We start from the raw sequence: 22,320 nt of genomic DNA on the forward strand, positions 1-22,320 counted from the left end.
AAGCTCAACTAAAGCGACATGGGGTATAATTTTTGAAGCAAAGCCACAGAAAAGCAAAAGCAAGGTGTAAACAGTAAGCTAACCAATATATTTAGTGACAGGAGCTTTGACTAGCTTTACCAAAGCATATCTAAAGCTTTGTTTTGAAGCAAGTGTAAACAAGAACACGCTGCCGGTGTTCTGTAAAAACAGCCAACTTGTCGAAATCTCCAATTATTGCTGCTAGGGAGACACCGGGAGCGATGTGATTGGAGATTTCGGCAAGTTGGAGTTTTTGGCTCCCGGTCAGCTAATCAGAGTGTTCTGGAGGGAGGACACTCCCATCAGAAGGCAGCAGCTCAGCGGGGGAGATTGCTGTACCATTGCTGAGTCGTTAGTACAGCGTCTCCGACTTGAGCTGTCAGTTTTTTTAGTGTGTACCAGGCTTAAGTTTAAACATACAGTACTTGTTCCTGCTTGGTGATTCAGCAAGAAGTAAAGCAACAAATAGCACAGACCCTGTCCATCCCTCTACCCCATCTTCTCAGCAATTCACTAGAAGATGCAAGAGCTGCACAAGCCCCGTGAAGCCAAATGAACACTTTCTGCTTCTATACACTACATATTCATGCAAAAATATTTCCAGCATACAGGTTTCCCATTGTTCATGAAGTATAGATAGACTTTTCTGTAACCTTGGGATGAGATGTTAGTATGATAAAAGAAATATTGCTTGCACTTCTTCATTGATATTCCTGGATGCAAGAGAAGCAGTTGCTATAATTCAGATAGTGAAATTGTTTTCAAGATATATACGAGGAAATAATCTGCAGATCAGGTGTAAAACAGCCTAATCTGCCATTATACATCCGGCCTATAGGCACAAAACAACCATAATTACTGTAAAGGCTTTAACAATACTGCACATGTCTATTTAAAGAAAAGCAAATGTTTTGTCTGGAGTGCTGAATCTAAATCCACAGTTGTTTACCGCAGATAAACAAAAGGGGAAAAATGGGCCTATAATTAAGGAACAGCTGAGATAAATATATAACGTACGATAGCTAGAAGTAATACAGCTTTTGTTTCGAACCATTTGAGTTCCTCACAGATCTGGGACTTTTGTATTTGCCACTTAGTAAAATAAACACAATTTGCTACGGCAAGACACAAGGAACGTGATATTGCGTAAATAAGCGTCCAGATGGTGAAGTCAGATATGAAATTAAATTATCCATAATGGACACATGCTGTGGAGGATAGGGACAGAAGTTGAAAGGTCATAAAGTTGGTACTCTAACTAGCAATGCAAATCTGGAGTGAATCTGGTAGATAAACTAGCATAAGTTACTGGACGGTGTCTGAACACTCACCCAAGGTTGTTCAAAGCTGTAAGTACGCCTGCGCTCATCTACGTCGTCCTCATGCCGGGCCTGCTGGAATTCTTGTCGAAGACGCTGTATTCGGTCATGGTTGCTTGGAGTTGATCGATTACTGAAACAGAAAAATCTCATTAGAGCTTTGCTGCAATAAAAATTTGCATGCAACAATAAAATGTCCACATATACATATCGGCATCAACTGAAAAGGATAAAAGCTGTCTATAGACCAGATAATAATGAGATGATCTGACTGCCGAATTACCATTCTTCATAAAAAAAAAACACTTGTGTCAGCTAAGCATACCTGGTTATGCAGTCAGCAGCTACACATGGCATAGGTTATATTTTAGGAGAAACCAAGCAATTCTAAAAGTGGAACTTCACTTTCTCAATCAGCACTGAATAGTTTAATCCTTATCCTGCTAGCATTACTAAATACATAGGAAAGTATTTAATATTTACTTTTTTTTTAAACTATTTTTTTTTTTTTACATTTCTTCATTTACTTCCTAGTTTCCATGCCAAGGCAAATTATATCACACATTCCAGAAGTCTTCATTAGGGGAGAAGTGGTTTTCTCAGCCAAGCACACCCTCCTGCCTGCATGCCTAAGCTAGAGGCAGATGGACTTCAGGAAGTAAATGCTACATGAATCATCTGCCCTTGTTCAAGATGGCCACCACCAGAAATGCTAGGGAGCGTTTTTTAAAGTGATTTCTCAGCAAAACAAGGTATGGAGACACGGATGGATGGGGAGTTTGCATAGAATATTAACAATTAATTGTATAGAATTTTTAGTTTCTGGTGCCAAGATGCAATGTAGTTCTGTGTTAACCCCAATGGATCTTTCAGGGCTTGTGTGCAGTAGATGCTGAGAATCCATAGACTTGTAATCACCTCATGGACTAAGTGTACTCAGGCCTGCCCGACCAGTTGATAAATTAGATAGAACAGCCATTGTACAATAAAATGATGCCACATTCTATGCTTAATAACACAGTCATTAAATGTACTTCCTGCCCAAACACTCTAAGATAGTTATCAATGGAACAAGTACCCCATTGGAAGATTTAACCTCTACGCTTTTTTATGTGACAACTTAAAGCGAAACTTCAGTCATTTTTAATTTTCCATCTATTAAATCTTCTGCCCTTGTTGTTTTAACTTTGGATAGTAAAACTTTTTTTTTTCTGCCAGTAAATACCTCATACAGCCCACTTCCTGTTTCTTGTCTGGTAAAAAGCCTAGGCTTATGATATCATGCACAGCTTTCTCTCACTCTCGTGAGAGTTTACCAGGAAGGGAAAGGGGATTAGTCATAAGAGGGACAATGAGAGCTGAAGAGTTGGAGGTGTGTCTGTGTAAACCCAGGAAGTGAACAGGCAGCAGCATCAGCTGCCACAGTTATAATGGCCGCAGCCAGACTCCGTGGAGGGAGATTTCTGCAGCATATTTGGCAAGTACAGAATCACAGTATATATAAAATATGCAAAGTGGTCGGAGGGAAGCTTCAGAATGCAAAGCTATCTTGATTACAAATTATGTGAACAGACTGCAGTTCCTCTTTAAAGGATAAGATCACCTTTAGCAACATGATACACCTGTATTTAAGGGGTAACGTGTTACTAGGCAGCATCCCCCACTGTGGACTGGGGTGGTTCTCCCTGCACCCACTGTCACAATTTAAACACAAGGTGGCTGTGCGGTGCTCTGCCCATACAGCCATGTCATAGATTCACAAGAAACTGTGAATGAGAAAACTACAGGTCCCAAACGCCACAGTGAAAGTAGTTCATAGTTCAATCACACTGTCTACAGCTCAGGAACGGTCTCTGCCTGTACAAAAGTATGAGTAGAGAGCTCTAAGCAGTGTGTACAGGAGCCTGACATTGTACTTGTGTTCCACTGATTGCGGGGCAATGCTCTGCAGGCTCCTATTAGGAAAAAAGAAGGTAATAAATGCACATTTGTTTTACCTGCAAATATACGTGCATTTATTCATTTATTTTTTTAAAGGTTAAATTAGGTATTAAAATGTTGCACAGTCAGCAATAAAAACCTGAAAGGAGTAACCCATCACTATTCTATTCAAACCTAAAAAAAAGGGAATGTTTTTGGATACGCTTTATTAAAGTTGCAAGATTGTATTTACTACTCATACAAAGTACTGTATATCTGAATGGGAAGTCTAGTGATCGGACTCCATCCCTGTTGCCACCAATGTGTCTCCATTAAATTCTGACCATCTCCCGTTATCATCTCACTCTACACCACTGCCAAAAGCTAAAACATCCACGTTGGGTAGGCCGACTCATTAACCCCCAAAACCATTGCTTGGCAGCTACATAAATATAGTTAAATTAACAGCTATTAGAGATCAGGGCAGAGTTTTAAATACACATTAAAAGATGAAAGCTGAATGATATGGCTTAAAAGCTACTTATGCGTTTGGGTTATAGAGATGGCTACTTTATGACCAATGAAGTGGTCTGCCAGTACATTCAGTTTATTTTCACTAATCAATGAGATACTGTCATCCACTTCTGTAATGACTACTGCATTTGAATGGAAAATCATTGCTGTACACGCATCGTATGAGACTTAAGAAATGTTGTTTCTCAATACAAGTCAATGAGACTACAAAAGCAAACCACAGCAACTTACTGGAAAACATTTGAAAGCATTTGAATGTTGTCTGCATAAGATGCCCATATACATTAGCCCAAAGACGGTTCATAACTGAAGGATCTACTTAAATCACGTTTTTTTTTTATAATTCTTAGTAAAAACATATAAATTACAGACTTTATATACCATCAAGAAAACTTACTGTATTTATTGGCGTATAACACTCACTTTTTTACCTTGAAAATAGAGGGTAAACTGTGCCTGCGTGTTATACGCAGGGGGCTGTGGAAAGTTTTTTCCTGAAACTACCCTCTTAAAGTTAGGGTGCGTGTTATACGCCGGTAAATACAGTAATTCCAACCTTTATTCTCCCTCTGCCATTTTCTGCTTTGAGTTTAGAAGCAGTCAGAGACGTTTCTTCCTGTGCTGCTTTATAATAACATCCATTTTATTACAATAAAAAATGCACTCACTTTCAAACATGGCATGGCCACAAACTAATGTTTCTATCACATCCAGTAGACAAAATGACCTGACGGTGACTTTTCCTTAAAATACTCCAGGCAACCATCACTAGCTACACTTTGAAGCATCTCAAGGAGAGACATCAAAATCATGTCAAGTGACTAAAACAAAAAACAAAGATCCTCCTCTGAATGATCTGAAATAAAATTTGAGCTGTCCTATAGCAACAAATCAGCCCATTCCTTTCAGTTGGAACTGTCAATTACAAGTTTCAATTATTTACTATAGGGTAACACTGACAGATGGGACATATACTTTGATAAAAGAAGTCAACTGTATGAAACAATCTAAAAACTGTGTCTGCAATATCTATCTTCCATCTGGAACTGCCTCCTGCAGTACCTATTTGGATGATGTCTGGCAGAGCACACTGAGTAGGTGTCAATACGGCATCCTTTACTCTTTTAAGGAAGAGAGTGTTGCGGAAGTCATCATGTTAGAAGTGCTCTCTGCATCATCTAGCACCACTCGTGGCCAGAAGTAGACCAAAGAGGCCCTAACTTGTTACTTTACTGGCCAAAAACACCAGAAAAAGGCAAGTACAACTTCACTGAGGGGCCTTAATCAAAATTAAAGCACATCTAATGAAAAAACTTGTTTTGCTTTGCATAGAATAGGCAAAGTGTAAAACCTCTGGCATGTCTTTTTTTTTAGCATTTGTGTTCCATTGGGAGATTTCCTTTCACTTCCCACCCTGTAGAGACAAGAAGAAGCAAAAGGAAAACTTCTCCAATGTAAAGGAAATTCTCACTAATGCCGCGTTAAAAACATTCAGAATTTGACGACTAAACCGTGGATTTTTTTACGACAGAATTTCCATCAAACTTCTTATATACACACGGTCACAGAAATGTCTGAAATTGCAAACGTCAAGCGTGACGTACAAACACTACGATGAGCCGAGAAAAATGAAGTTCAATGCTTCCAAGCATGCATCAACTTGATTCCGAGCATGCATGTTTTTTGTGGGTCGGAATTGCATACGAACGATCGGAATTTGCGACAAGAACTTTTCTTGTTGGAAAAGTACTGGCGCCATGTCGGCTAAGGGGAACCGGACAATTTTCTACTGCGATGCGCAGTGACTAGGCTGGCTACGGGGGGGGGGGGGGGCTAGGGTGAGAACCAGGTTACCCCCCAAAAGGTGCCAAATGTGGCAGACAAGCAAAGCTTCCCCTTGGGTGGAGCTCTGCTTTAATATGACTACAGTAAAATGCCGTTCTGCTTCTACCAGTAGCTGTGCTTTACAGTATCCCGTTATCGAAGGCTGACATCTGCAAAAGTGTATTAATCTTGCAATCTCCAAGACAGGGAGATTTCAGAATGACACATGCTTATTACATATAATCCATCCTCATATTGCAGGATAAATTGCACTTCAATACAATGCATTGCCCTATACTAGCAGCCTTTGATTGAAAGAATTCCATCTTACAGAGTGTATCAGTGCTCTGGGTATCCGGTCACTGCACTGATCAGCCTATAATACATGCAAAGTATTCCTTTGTGGTGATAGAACCTGTTATCCACCCATGTAGAAGCAGTTTATTACTTTCTGTATATAATAGACATTCTGATCAACGCCCTGAATCTTCTTCTGACACCTCATGCATGTAAACCTACCAAGGACTTTTAGAGAAAAAAAAAAACAATGTCGGCTTGAGAATTCATTTAAAGTTTAATCAAACTTTGAATTAAGTTTTTTATCAAATTGCTCACCAGTTTATTTGTTCTTCATTGCCTAACTACAAAGTACTACAGTAGCAGACAACAAAATTGTAAGTTCCATTGTACATTAGAGCCCCATGCACACAAGAATTATAAGGCGTCCAGGCGTGTTTGGAGCCAGTTTCTGAATGCACTTGGAATCGTGTAAATGCTTGCAATGGCTGAATGCACCCAGGGTGTTTGGTCTGGTGCATAACATAAAATAAAAATTTCTGGGTCTCAGGACGGTTTAGCCTAATTAGCTAAATGCAACTAAACCCAGGAACATTATTATTATTATACATGATTTATATAGCGCCAACAGTTTACACAGCGCTTTACAACTTGAGGGTGGGCAGTACAAATACAATACACTTTAATACGGTAGGAATCAGAGGGCCATGCTGCTTAGAGCTTACAATCTAAGAGTAGCGCTTACACTCTTAAGGCCCATACACACGATCGGATAATCCGACAACAATTGTGTGATGGACGCGTTTTGTCGGAAAATCTGAACGTCTGTATGCTCCATCGGACAATTGGTCGGAATTTTTGACAACAAATGTTGGATGTTCATGCTCTTAAATTGTCCAACAACAAATGTGTTCCATTGGATGATCCGATCGTGTGTAAACAAGTCCATCGGATTAAAATCCAAAGTACAAACACGCATGCTCCGAACCAATGCAAACCATCAGACAACATTAGCAGAAGTTGCCCAAAGTGTGGTGCTAAAGAGCAGAAAAACCGCGTAGTTTTGTGAATGTTGGATGAAAAAGTTCTGCTGTCTGTATGCAGAACAAGTTCACGGCCAACGCCCTTCGAACAAAAATCCACGGATTTATCTGATGGAAAGCCAATCGTCTGTATGAGGCGTAAGAGGTACATTTAAATGTATGCTCTTTACACTGCATCACAACTGATTGGCTCCTTGTGCTGTTTCTCCCTCTCCCAGTCCTGAGCTTTGCTGTACAGAGGTTGTAGGAGGCTTACACTAGGTCAAATTTTAAGGTTGTTACACTGCTTTCATTTAAAGGATGTATTCATGAATACAGGTCTGTATTATTTATTTCATATCTGCATGTAGTTCAGTTTTCATGCAAGTGCTTGTGAGCCTGTAGAGTGTGATATTCAAAGATACAAGTGGAAAACAACATAAAAATGGTTTATTCCAAGAAAGCAACACATAGATCTCTCTAATAAGCCTGATATTTCGAAATTATATGTTGTAAACGGTGCATTCTTGGGCTTACTTTGCATCTGCATAGCACTCAAATTCCAATATTAGTTAAATTTAAACGAGAAATTAGAATTAAATTTTAATGCATGCTCATTTGGTTTGTAGAACAAATTTCAAACTCCACGATGTTGTTTTGCACTGATGGGATGTTACATATTCCCCTGCTGTGAATACTTACCCCCATGTAAAGTGCAGGCATTGTGTCATTGTTCTTTAGGGTATTTTGTAATTAAACTCAATAATTGGTGCCATGCATGATATGCTAATAAGTGGCAAGATGGAAAAATTATACATCAGGTCACAAAACAATGTCATGCTGATTCTTGGAGCCCACCCCCCCCAAAAAAATGGCACTGCAAAAATAAATAAAATTAAAAAATAAGCAAAGCAATGTAAGTACTGACACTAACTGAGAGCCTTATAAAATGTTGCTACTACTTTGATTTTGAGCATCATATATATTATAGTGTAACATTATTAACATAGTACTAAACGGGCAGAATGTCGGGGGGCATCGGCCGGTTCAATAGAAACCGGCGACATTTGGCCCATGTGTACTGCACCAGTCCGATAGAAGCTGCCTTGTGTTGAAGAGGCATGACCGAAAAAGGTCTGCCAATCGGCCCACAACCAGCGCTCCTAGCCGAAGGCTGAAAGCGCTGTCTGGAGTGTTCTGGCGTTGGGGCCCTCCCCCTGTCAGAACACAATATTAACAGCAGGGAAGATCACTGTACTAATGTCGGATAGTTAGTTCAGTGGCTCCTCTAGAGCAGTCAACTTTTTTCCATTTAGCCCTGCAGGGTTGAACGAATAAAATAAAAAATCTACCTATGTGTACCAGACTTAAAGAAGAGCTCCAGGCTACTTCAGAAAAAAATCCTTGTCCAAGCCGATTTTTCAATCGGCTATGGGGTGCTGGCACCCCCATCTTGACTAAAGGAAACTGGCAGTGAGCCTTGCAGCTTTTCATAGGCAGGTTCATGGCTTGCTGTGCCGCTGTGGCGAATTGATCCGGAAGCGGAAGTGTGTAGCTGATAAAACCAGGTACCTGCTTCCCCCTCCCCCCAAAAGGTGCCAAATGTGGCAGCGGAGGAGGGAAGGAGGCCTCCCCCTTTCGAGTGGAGTTATGCTTTAAGTATGGAATTTCTAGAGGTAAAGTGTACCTTTATCAAATCACATCACTCCTGGCCCCCCCACCACCTTCCTCAGAGCTAAACCACTGTATCTAACCCACCCGAGATTTCTAACCTCTGCATCCCAGTGGCAGGCCCACTACAATGTCCACTTCCTCTGCTAGGAAATTTTTTATTTTTTTTGCCCTGGTTTCACCTATCCAACAAGTCCATCTAGACTTGAATGGGATGTATACCGAAGGAGGAGATTCTTATTACACAGCCCTATTCAAGTTTATGGCGTCTATGTGCAAGTGTGGCCAGTGTTGAAGAAAATTTAAGTGCAGAGAAAGTAAACATCAGAGAGGCCCACACCTAAGATATGGAGGGACAGGGTTAGTTAGTGCCTGAAATGCAGTGTGAGAAACCCACGTTCAATGAATGTTTTAAATGCACTGGGTGTGTGATCTGCTGCGGGTGTCAATAGATTCCCAATGACCCCCCCCCCCAAAAAAAAGATCGCAATCACAGTGTGTTTGCAAGCACCGGTAACGGTCCATATTCCCGTCAAACACATTCCTGGAATGTGCTCTCAAAGTATTGGGTGCTGTAGCGACCACTAGCTGGATACTGGAGCATGGACACAATATAAATACTCACCAGTACACCACGGATCTTCAATTAAATCGGAGTGTTTTTTTTATATTGAAGAAAGTTCACATCACAGAGTAGTGCAACGTTTCAAAGCCTCGCATGACCCCCTTTGTCAGGCATGTGATCGGTGCATGCAGTTGTGCAAAGCATTTAAATCCACCAATCAGAAGCAGGAAAGTAAGATTGCCTCCCATTACTTAGCCTGACATTATATGCCCACCAAAGCAATCAAAAAACAAAGTGTCACTAAAATAATAAAGTGTTGCAAATGCTGCTGGTGTAGATCTATACTCAATGGCCACTTTATTAGGTACACCTTGCTAGTACCAGGTTGTAGCCCTTTTTGCCTTCAGAACTGCCTTCATTCTTCATGGCATAGGTTCAACAAGGTCTTGGAAACATTCCTTAGAGATTTTGGTCCATATTGACACAGCGTCGCACAGTTGCTGCAGATTTGTCGGCTGCACATCCATGATGTCAATCTTCTTTTCCACCACATCCCAATAGTGCTCTATTGGATTGAGATCTGTTGACTGTGGAGGCCATTGGAGTACAGTGAGCTCTCATTGTCATGTTCAAAGTCACTTTAATCTCCTTTCTTCCCCATTCTGATGCTCGGTTTGAACTTCAGCAAGTCTTCTTCACCAGTCGTCTAGATGCCTAAATGCAGTGAGTTGCTGCCATGTGATTAGCCAATTAGCAATTTGTGTTACCAAGCAATTGAACAGGTTTACCCAATAAAGGGACCGATAAGAATATATGCCTTTGTAATTGCAGATCCATGATATATACTGTAAGACTGTCCAAAATACACTGGCGGTGAAAGAGATAGCAGGTGAGCGGTCAGTGGTCTGACATTTCACACATTCATAATACTGAACACTGTAGACAGAATGCTTACCGTGTAAAATGAGGCATATTAAAACAAAAACAAAGGTTTTATGGCATCACTGGTGTGATAGTTGAATTATGCCATTGTCTATAAAGCAGCTTACCACAAGAGACATTACAAAAATATGTAAGATTCTCTGCATGTCCAATTTAATTGGCTGAAAATATATTATTTTACCTTCTCGTGAACTGGGAAATGAACAGAGTGCAAACATTCTGCCACAGCCGGCAATTCATTTAACTAAATAAAATATGATTCCCCACCCCCCTCAAATTAATTTAATCAAACCAAGTATAAGTGGTGTCGTTATCTGGAACTAAGATGTGAATACAAATATGATTATTGATATGATAATAATGGTAATAAGTCAGCATCTTAAATGTGTTTTATTATTTGTCTATGCAGGTTCTTTGAAGTAGAAGATTGCCATCATAATTTTTTTTTTTTTAATTACCATGAAAGCCAAAGCAAATTGTTTAATGTAAAAACATAAAGATGGTTTATAACGCTGAGCGGAGAAAGAGATTTAGTCATCGGGTTACAATGTTTATCCTTATAAATTCAGATAATAACTAAGTACAACATCATAAAATGTGCAGGAATTTTTTTTTGGACTTGAGAAAATATATCCAGGGGCTTGTGAGAGATGCCGGGCACTGAGCATCAGATTGTGCTCACCATCTGGTCCATACAGGACTAAATTGACAGGTCATACTCCTCCTCTGAAGTGTGGTGGTGGCTTTGTGCGCCAGTAATGACACCACAAATGTGAAGGGCAAAGGCAATGCATGATCAGGCAGGGCATCACTTCTGCACTACTCTTGCATGTAAACTGAGCCAGATCATCCACAAGGCAACGTGGGCAAGAACTTAGGACTCGGTGGATGTCCAGGGGGCCCCACTTACAACCCTCATGTCCCTGCCGCAAACAAGGAGGATATTCCAATTGGTTATAGCCGTGCACTTAAAGTGATTTTTTTTTATACTTGCCTGCTCTGTGCAGTGGTTTTGCACAGAGCAGCACCAAATCTTCTTCTGGGGTCCCCCGCTGGCGCTAGGCCCTTCCTATGCGAGCTCGCTCCCTGGTCTCGATGCTGGTCCATTGACACAGAAAGCAGGACTCAGCCCCCCCCCTCCTGTGTCACAGCTTTTGATTGACAGCAGCGAGAGCCAATGGCTCCTGCTGCTATCAATCTGTCCAATGAGGAGAGCGACAGCAGAAGAAGCCGCTGCACTCATGCACATTCAAGGATCGGATTAAGGTGAAAAACCTTAAGGCTTTACAACCACTTTAATTATCACGTCGAAAAGGGAGGATGCACTTGAAGAAAATTGATATGTTATCTTCTATTGATTAATTGCTAGCAAATTTAATAGCAAGATTGAACACTAAATATCTCAGGTATAACTCAAGGCTAATGAAAAGAAAAACACATCACTGCAATCTGTGCACTTCCCTCCATGTTAAACCCGCAAGCAAGTGGACAGCACTGAAATCCCACGCAGTATTGTCAGCACTGCCTGAATTCTCACCTTCTGGTCTACAGATTGCCTCCACATATCCTCATCTCCATTACATAAGTGTTCTGTGGTACAGAAGGGTAAAACCCAGGCAGGAATGACAAACACCTTGCCTGGGATTTAAAGGATAAGTTCACCTATAAAATAAATAAAAATAATAAATGCACATTTTTTTTTGCAGGTAAAAAAGTGCATTTACTATTTTTTTTAGGAGCCTGGGAAGCATTGCACCAGCAACCAGCAGATTGCTGGTGCCATAGGGGACTCCTGCAGACTGTCAGTGTAAGCTGTACACATCGTACAGGCAGGCAGTGTTACACTGACAGGAAGAATCAATGAACTACCAGAGCGCTCGGGAGGTAGTTCACTGAGAACTACAAGCGGACAGCCAAAATAGGATGTTGGTACTCGTAGTTGATTTATTCACAGAACTCTAAATGAATGACATAGCTGTAGCCCCACACAGATGCACTCTTTTCAAAAAGTCACAGCTGGTACAGGGAACTTCTCCCTGTACTGCTGTCACTAGGGATGAGCTCCGGCGTGTTCGCACAGTCCATGTGCAGAGCCCGCCAGGAAGTCTGCACGGCGCTGCGCTAATCACAGGCAGGGAGACATTGTCCTGATGCTCGGCTGTAGAGATCGTGAAATGTCTCCCTGCCTGTGATTAGCGCAGCGCCGTGCAGACTGTCTGGCGGGCTCTGCACGTGGAATGTGCGAACATGCCGGAGCTCATCCCTAGCTGTCACAAGGAGCGGGGAATCGACTGCAGCAGTGGGAACATGTTACATCCTAAAAAAACATGCAGAACATGTAACATGTTCTCAAAAGTGAATTTATCCTTTAAGGGCAGCAGAGGCAGTAATGTTAGCTCAAATAAGTGGTTACGAGTAAACAAGGTTTTTGGCAAATAAGTATTTTTTTTGTGCTTGCAGTGTTTTCAAATGGGTAAAACAGGGAAATCTGCATGTATTTCAATGGCAGAAATCATCCATTTTTTGGACCAGCTATACACTTTACATCTCTAAATAGCAAGGCATTAAAATCACCTTTGTAGCTTAGCTGCTAATATTGGTAAAAACAACTGAAAAGCAGTGATTTTGAAGGCCTGAAACTGAGAACCAATGTGTTCTAGAAAACACAAAGGCACTGTGCTGACCAAATCGTGGAGGGACTACAAATTTCAATATGCCCCTCAATGTTTCCCAGTAAGAATGTCTGCATACTGTCCTTGGCTGTATTAAAAAGTGTTTTCCTGTCATCTTCCAGTCTAATTCCCCATCAAGCGTGTACACAATTTTAAATCCAGAAATTGATTTTTCCAAAGTAGCTTTATGTGAGGCTGACATTATGTGCAATCACAAGCAAGTCTGCCTAACCCTAAAATTGCCGAACAGATAGGCTACCTCACTGACAATAATGGCTCAGTGGGAGCACGCAGTAGAGAAAAGTGCCAATTTTGGTTTCTGTACGAGTCATCTTTGTAGGGGGTGCAAGATCACAACAATTTTATGTGAATTTTCTCTGGCTAACCAAACAGGGAAGAGACAGTCTGCTTTACCTGAGTGCAAAATACAAAAAAAAAAACCTCTTAAAATAAAAACAAAAAAACAGCTAGATATTTTTATTGCTTGCTGTGAGGGTAAAATAAAATCTGTATTCGAGGAAGCTGAGATGTGGGGGACAAAAGGCAATTTAGGCACTTTAAAATGAGGTATAACAAGGTATGTAATTGTAAAGCTAGACACACTACATTTTGCCCACTGCGTGCTTTTATTTAAGTGGATACTGAGATTGCCTTCAATAAGGTATAATCTTCTGTAATCATTTTTGGTGCTGAACGCAATTACAACTCAATGGGGAAGGAAAGGTGGGAAACAATGACAAGAGTTCTACAGGTCTGACTTCCCCAACACATTTACATTTGGCCACAGGGTAAAAGGTAGGGTTGAATGCCAACCACTGTCCCAGCACAGAAGATGCTAATTAGAGCAATGTATTAAAGATAAACTTGAGTCGACATTGTAAATTATATACTAAAATACCTAAGGTGTGTGTTTTCCATCTAGACATATACCAATGGCATTTTGCTATTTTGAGTGCCTTTTTGCTGGGAATACCAAGTGCTAAGTCATGTGAATTTCAGGGCTGGCTTTATCAATCCTTATAAAGAAAGCAAGGAAAACAAAAGAAGACAGAAAAAAATGAAATGGGGAAAGTAAAAGAAAAGAAAACAAAAGGCATATTAAACCCAACAGCAATCCTTTATTATATTGCTTTTTACCAATTATTGGATGTGGTGGCTGCATTTGTTGTTTATGGGCTCTGTTTCCTTTATTTTCACCTTGCTAGTAAGTATGCAGATGTCCTACAGATTTTGCACTTAGAGGGTTGCGACAAACCATTTAACACTGACAGGGGTGCATACAATGATCAGCTTTTATTTATGTAAAAGCTTTGTCCCAAAAGGGGGAAAAAAATGCTGTTTAACAGTGTTAGCTGTAGTATGGCATCATTTTGTTAGTACATATATTACTCCCCTCCAATAAACTGGAAATGCTGCTGTCCAAAAGTGCCTCTGTGCTTCTGAGTTTCAGACTGGAGGCACTCCAATACAAAAGGTGTATTTCTGGCTAGAATACAAGGTGAAAAAAAGGAAAAATAGGGGGGAAAAGCCCCAAAAAATAGGGGGAAAAAGCATAAAAAAGAGGGAAAAGCCTAAAAACAAAGAGAGGGGGGACTAAAAAAAAAAGAGAGGGGGAGGGAAAAGCCTAAAAAAAAAAAAAGAGGGAGGAGCCTAAAAAGAGGGGGCTAAAAAAAAAAGGGGGACCTAAAAAAAGAGGGTGGGGGAGAGCCTGGGAAGGGGAAAACTAAAACTGCCACTACAGATGATCGTTAAGCTGCAATATATGACATTTTTGGGCTTAGGTTAAATACCACAGAAAATGGATAAAGCAAAGGAAAGGGAAAAGTAAAAGAATAAAAGGGCAACACACAGGGACAATAAAAGGAAAGCAGAAAGTAAAATACAATTTCAAAAAAGTAAATGAAAGAGAATTAAATACATATGAAAAGAAAATAGGAAAGGAAAGGAATTGAGTAAATAAATGGAAAGGAAAAAGTAGTGGGAAGGAAAAGGAAATTAATTGGAAAAGTAAAAAGAAAAGAACTGAAAGGGGAAAAATAACATAAAAATTAAAAGTAAAAGAAAAAAAGGAAAGGAGTTCATCATTAAAGTAAATGTGAGCTCCTGTAATCACACAACGTATGTGTCCATCAAGAAACCTTGGTTTCCTAGTGTCCATCATCCAAACATACTACTCTGACTAGAGGATCACCAAAGAAAAAAACTAGGGGAAAAATGAAAGCAGAAGAAAAGGAAAATGGAAAGTAAAATAAAAAATAAAATAGTTCATCATTAAAGTTAAGTGGGGGTACACTATGAGAAAATATTTCGACATCAATATAAGACTTTCCAAAGGGACAAACTCAAAAAAATATTCTCGTACGTGAACACATTTTCGTTCAATAGGTACTGTTTTCGTACAATAAAAATGTAAAATGAACGACGGCGCAAGGTCAATAACAATAAACAAAAACAAAAAAAAAAAGCCTTTGTTGTACGAGAATTTCCGTACAATTCGTGCCATCCTCGGTTCTGACCTGCTGTGAAACATTGAGGAAAACCAGACAATCTTTCATCAGATTTTCTTATAGTGTGTATTAGGCTTAAATGTGGGCTCTTATAAAAAAAATATATATATTTTTTCTTGCAAAGTGATTGGGTGTTCTCTGCAAAGTGACGTTTCACCTCATTTACTAAGCACTGGAGCAACTGCACTTGCACTTTAGTAAACCAACAACTATGACAGGCAGTGCAGGGTAATTGCAAAACTTGACACCCGATTGGGCATTGTGACAAACATTTTTAGCCTTTTAGTAAAAAAAAAAAAAAAAAGTCTTACAGTTTTTATGAAAAACAATTTCCCCTTTTGTATAAAAGGCAGTGCCTGCTAAAGTGAGGGTAAGGGCCAAGAAAAGAAATGAACTTTAATTCCTTCATTCATTACATGAAGAATTACATACAATGGCAGGAGACAAAATAGAAAGACAGATCTATCCAGCCTTGACGCATAACTTGCAACTTTTTGGCAAGAGAGGTGCAACAGCTCCGCTACTGAGCTGGAAATGGTTAGATTAATGGCGCACCTCAACCTCCCCGCATAAATCATTTAAAATGTGGCAGATAAATGAAAGTGGCGTGCTTGGGTTTTCGCTGCATGGCTCACAAAATAAGAAAAATTGGCAGCTGGGGAGTTTTATCGGAGTTCACAGGTAGTCGGAGAATGTCATTTACTCTGGAACAATGCCGCAACTGGAGCGCTGCGTGGAAAGGCCCATGGCAGAGGCTTTTGTAGAAAATACCGATGTATTGCTGAATGCCAATGTCAAAACCTCACCAGGCACTACATCATTTAGTAAATTATTAACATCCTCCACTAATGAAGAAGCTTCCTTCATTAAATATTGACGTGCTATGTTTTAGGATGTTTGCCAGCACTGACAGAAGGTGTATATGATAAATATAGCTCCCAGGTCCTTTTGTTTTCTTCTATTCCCTTCTGTCTCCCCAGTGCTTACTTAAAGGAAAGATGTGGTGATTTTTGTCTTTCCAAAGGCTTTGTGAGAAAGAATATTGTAGGATCACACTGTACAGCCCTCTCGGGGGAGCAGAGTAGGTCAGAAGGTTGGCCCTGTGCTAATGGCGACACATGGCCGCACAAGGCAAGGCTCTGGCCATGTTTCAATTAACTTTTTCAATTAGTTCCAAGGATCAATGATTGTACTAAAAAGCCTTAGGAAAATGATCAGTGTAGACAAGCCGCTAATATTGGTTTACATGTGTAATGGACTGTATCAGAAAACAGCCAGTGAGCTCCCATCACTCAAAACAGTTTAAAATAGACCCATCAAGCATCACAGAAAACTCGCTCATTAATAGTACAAGCTGAGTAAAGCACAGATGTCAACTGTCCGGAATTTTCAGGGTTTGCCCCGAGTTTTCAGGTTTGTCCCAAATTTTCAGATTGACCTACCACATAAAATTCCTTACGCTTGCCAGGAACAATTTTGAATGATACATGGGGCGTGTGCCTCAGATTGATCTTTATTAGAGCCGCAGGATTCTGGATAAAATTAGATTCTACATTTTTTTTTTGCTTAGAATAAAGATCACAATTCTCGGCGTAACATCATCTTTCACATTATACAAAAAAAATTGGGCTAACTTTACGGGCTTTTTTTTTTTTTATTCACAGACGTGTATTTTTTCCCCAAAAATTGCATTTGAAAGACCACTGTGCAAAAACAGTGTGATATAAAATATTGCAACAACCACTATTATATATAGGGTCTCTGCTAAAAAAATATTATATATATATATATATATATATATATATATATATATATATATATATATATATATATATATATATATATATATATATATATATATATATATAATGTTTGGCAGTTCCAAGTAATTTTCAAGCAAAAAATACTGATTTTAACTGTTAAGCAACAAGTGTCAGAAAAAGGCTTAGTCTTTTAAGTGGTTAAACTGACCTCATTTGCAGACCAATGTTTATCCTTTTGATCTAAAAGAACCAAATTACAATGTATCTTATTATCTCAGCACTGAGCGAAGTTATGATAAACTTTTCTTTTTTTTCTTTTTGACAGCTCTGAGCACAGAACGGCTCTGCCCTTGGTACATGAATTAACTGTTTTAATGTAGACAAGCTTGTACTTACATGTCTAAGCTTCCTACTCCCCTGCAGTCTAAATCGGCAGTCACGAATAAGTTATAAAAATTCCTGCAGGCATTTTCCATTTTGCTTGTGGGCAGCCTGAAGCCCACAAGCAAATACTTCCTGGAAGCGAGTAAAATCCCACGAGATTTCGTCGTTGGGCGGTGTGAATCGTCTCCTAGGAAGCATGACACTGTGCTCCCAGGAGACATTGCGGCGCTGAGAATCTTAAGACACGCCCACTCCCGTGGGATTGATACCCGGAAGTGTCTGCAATCAACTGCAGATGCAAGGTATTTATAGGTTAGATAAAATAATGGATAGCGAAATGTCTATCTACTTAATGAGCTGTTCTAGATAAGCTTGAGTTGACATTTAGGGTGAACCTCCACTTTAAGATTGTGAGGGGGTGGTTGAATCGAGATCGCAATTTTTTAAACAATTAATCGTGCAGTTCCAATGTCTATGCAATAAAAAGTACCATCATCGTAATCATAGCATATTGTATTTGGCTGGGAACATTCACTGCCATGCCCCTAATGGGGGAAGAGAGAAATTGACTACGTCGGTACCAAAGAATAACACAACTGAATTAATAAAAAGGTTTTTAAAACAATCGGGACATATAGCCATACAACAAAATAAGAGATAGTGCTTGTAGCGCCATATAACGTTTTACATCAATGGTGCTGATGAAGAGGTTCATATGGGAAACCTGCAAATACCACACACTCCTTGTCCCGGAGAGGGAAGGGAGGGGGAGAGAGATGAAGAGATGCAAAAGGGAGAGCTGTTATGACGGAGGCACGTAAGCTGACCACACTGGCACAGAGGGGAAGTCAGGACCAGGCAGGAACAACCAGGTACTGTAGAAGATGCAAAGGAAAAATGTACTAGGCAAAAGCACTATGCTGTAGCGCCTTCCTTAAATGGACAGGATCAGGATATTTTTTGAGGGAGGGGTGCCATTTGCTGATCAGCTGTTTGAGCATACACTTCTAAAAGGATGCCAGGGGTAAGTTCTTTGATATAATGCAAAGGAAAATATAATTGGTGGCAGAGAAAGCCAATACCTGTGAGAGATGGGCAATGTACAAATAAGCAAGAAAGTGGATTAACCGCTTCAGCCCCGGAAGATTTTACCCCCTTATTGACCTGAGCACTTTTTACAATTTGGCACTGTGACGCTTTAACTGACAATTGCGCGGTCGTGCAACGTTGTACCCAAACAACATTTGCGTCCTTTTTTTCCTACCTCTTTTGGTAGTATTTAATCACCTCTTTTTTTTTGTGCTATAAGCAAAAGAACAGCGACAATTAAAAAAAAAAAAAAATCACATCTTTACATTTTGCTATAATAAATATCCCAATTTTTTTCTAAAAAACAAATTTTTTCCTCAGTTTAGACCGATATGTAGTCTTCTACATATTTTTGGCAAAAAAATAATAATAAATCGCAATAAGCATATATTGACTGGTTTGCGCAAAAGTTATAGCGTCTACAAAATAGGGAATAGAATTATGGCATTTTTTTTTACTAGCAATGGCGGTGATTTGCGATTTTAACGGGACTGCGACATTATGGCAGAGTGGACACATTTTTGGGACCATTGACAATTTTACAGCGATCAGTGCTATAAAAATGCACTGATTACTGTAAAAATGTCACTGACAGGGAAGGGGTTAACACTAGGGGGCGATCAAGGGGTTGTGTTCCCTATAAGTGTTCTAACTGAAGGGGGGTGGAGCTTACTATGGGAAATGACAGATTGTAAGTTCATACTTTGTATGAACATACAATCAGTCATTTCTCCCCTGAAAGAACCAGGAGCTATGTGTTTACACACACAGATCTCGGTTCTTGCTGGGCACTCGCATTGGCTCCGGGGGCAAGCAGCGGGCGCCCGTAGTGTCCACAGGGCGAAGCGACATAACATAACGTTGTTTCGCCCAGCCAAGCCATGTTGCTGCAGTAAAACTGTAGCGGCTGGTCAGCAAGGTGGTTAATGATTGAAGCCATTCAGACAAGAAATTAAGGTAGACATAAGATAACTGCTGCAGTTTTAAAGGGTTATACTGTGGAGATGCAAGTTTGCAAGAAATTTAGAGTAGTCAGTTTCCACTCAGAAAGGGACTTTCAACATCTGTGGGAAAAAACTTAAGGCTGATATTCAGTTTTACGGCTTCCTCGAACACGTAATCTGTAAATTGTAATAATTGAAAACACCACCACTGGCCATTGATTGAAGAATAATGCAGCTATATTGATTGAATGATTCTCTGCCTTCAGCGGAAATCACAACCAAATACCTGTGACTTTAATTGAGTGCAGTAAGTAGGGTAATGATTTTGTCTTGTAGAAGGGAGTCATGTAGAGAGCCAGGAAAGTCCTGGACAGGCTTTCTCATTGTCAGTGAATGAAGCATCAGGTGAGACAAACAGCCAGTGCCTTGTACCCTGGGAAGCAGACAAAAGATATCTGCTAGTGCAAGCGTTTGTTACCCCAACACTTTATATTCATGATATGTGGTTGCTGTATCATGTACTTGTATGAGAAAGTAACCTGTCTGTATTAATTCCTTTGTGTGAAATCTCTGGTGTTCCTGTCAGTCCCTCTCTCTTCCTATTATTAACTGACCACACTAAGCAGGAGAACACAACGTGGTCAGTTCTCTAGCTGTGCTGGGAGCTCTGCCTGCTCTTCAATTGTCAGCCTTGTTCTGCAAGCCTTTGACTGGGAAGCTCAGTGTACTGTTGCTTCTCCTCCCCCAGCTCGTATACAGCTGAGAACAAAGGGAATGTGATCACTTATAAAATAGGAAAAAAAAAAAAAAGGTATTTAATTTTTTTTTTATACAAAAATATTTCACTTTTAATTTCTATTTTAAACTGAATGTTTTGTTTTACAAGGTGATCATTTACAATCACTTTAACCACTTAAGACCCGGACCATTATGCAGGTAAAGGACCTGGCCATTTTTTTCTGCGATTTGGCACTGCGTCGCTTTAACTGACAATTGTGCGGTCGTGCGATGTGGCTCCCAAACAAAATAGGCGTCCTTTTTTTCCCACAAATAGAGCTTTCTTTTGGTGAGATTTGATCACCTCTGCAGTTTTTATTTTTTGCGCTATAAACAAAAATAGAGCGACAATTTTGAAAAAAATTAAACATTTTTTTTTACTTTTTGCTATAATAAATACCACCCAAAAAGATATAAAAAAAATCTTTTTTTTTTCAGTTTAGGTCGATACGTATTCTTCTACATATTTTTGGTAAAAGAAAATCGCAATAAGCGTTTAACGATTGGTTTGCGCAAAATTTATAGCGTTTACAAAATAGGGGATAGTTTTATGGCATTTTTATAAATATATATTTTTTTTACTACTAATGGCGGCGATCAGCGATTTTTTTCGTGACTGCGACATTATGGCGGACACATCAGACAATTTTGACACATTTTTAGGGACCATTGTCATTTTCACAGCAAAAAATGCTATAAAAATGTATTGTTTACTGTGAAAATGACAATTGCAGTTTAGGAGTTAACCACTAGGGGGCACTGTAAGGGTTATGTGTGACCTCATATGTGTTTCTAACTGTAGGGGGCGGGGCTGGACGTGTGACGTCACTGATCGCCTTTCCCTATATCAGGGAACAGACGATCAGTGACATTGCCACTCTGAAGAATGGGGAAGGTGTGTTTACACACACCTCTCCCCGTTCTTCAGCTCCTGTGACCGATCGCGGTGACTGGGGCCGTGGTCACGGAACTTTGGACCGGGTCACGGGCACGCGCGTGACCCACGGCTGAGCACTTAAAGGGGACATACAGGTACATGCCTGTGCCCAGCCGTGACATTCTGCCAACGTAAATGTGCAGGAGGCGGTCCTTAAGTGGTTAAAAGAGCTGTGTATTTTGAAGCTGACAAGCGTTCGGCTTGGTCAGCCCATTAGTCAGGATTGCTGTCGCCCAGACTCAGCTAGGTTTGCTTTTGAAGTATTGTTTTATTTATTTTGAAGCATTGAACAGCACCTTCATATAACCTGTAAATAACAGGAATAAATGCACCTCTGCTTCATCATGCGACTACTGAACTAGTCTCTTTGCCTAAAAGGTTGCTGGATCATCGCGCCCACAACCTACCCGACTCAGTCTACAGTTCAACTTTAAGTGCTATTTTATGGGTTTATGAACAAGGATATGAGAAATGAAAAGTTGCTTCTTAAAACACTGCTGTGAACAGAAGTTTGCTATGATTTTCTGCAACAAAGCTTCCTCGGGGATCTCAGAAGAGGAACGCTTGAGGCTAGGAAGCTTTGCTTTGAAGCAACTGGGTCAGCTATTGAAGAGCTGGGAAAGGAGTTGTGCTGTTAATTTTGTAGTTGGATAGTGAAATGTCAAATCATGTCTTCAAGAGAGTGGAAGCAGTGGGAATCTCTGTAACATTGCAAATGTATTCAGAAACACAATCTCAATAATACATCTTTTCCTCTGCACAAAGTTTGAGCATCTATGGGGAACTTTACCGAATGAACAGGAGAGGAGAACTGCACATTTCGTAAGGTGGATAATGAAGTCCCATGCCACAGAAATGTAACAGATGGAATTTCACTTGTGGAACACAGACGAAAAGAAAACTTAATCTGACCCGCTCCCTGGACAATACATGGAGTAGAAATGAAGTCGCATTTTTATCTGCTTTTTTTTTTTTTTATAATTAAAAATCTGCTAAATAGTGCAGATACAAAGTCATATAGCCAGATTTACAAAGAGTTACGCCGGCGTATCAGTAGATACGCCGTCGTAACTCGGAATCTAAGCCGTCGTATGTTTAAGTTTATTCTGAAACTGAGATACACTTAAACCTA

At 40.0% G+C, this 22,320-nt stretch overlaps 1 protein-coding gene across 13 annotated transcripts in view; it reads right to left on the reverse strand.

Annotated features, from left to right (window-relative positions):
- PARD3 (par-3 family cell polarity regulator) overlaps positions 1–22,320 on the reverse strand; it is a 768,046-nt gene that overhangs the window by 31,239 nt on the left and 714,487 nt on the right. For all 13 annotated transcript variants that reach the window (XM_040352652.1, XM_040352650.1, XM_040352646.1 and 10 more), the window contains one exon: positions 1,353–1,473. In XM_040352652.1, coding sequence (XP_040208586.1) covers positions 1,353–1,473 — 121 coding nt within the window. The remainder of the gene's footprint in view (positions 1–1,352; positions 1,474–22,320) is intronic.

Source organism: Rana temporaria, chromosome 5 (assembly GCF_905171775.1).
Source record: "Rana temporaria chromosome 5, aRanTem1.1, whole genome shotgun sequence".
NCBI classification, from domain to species: domain Eukaryota; kingdom Metazoa; phylum Chordata; class Amphibia; order Anura; family Ranidae; genus Rana; species Rana temporaria.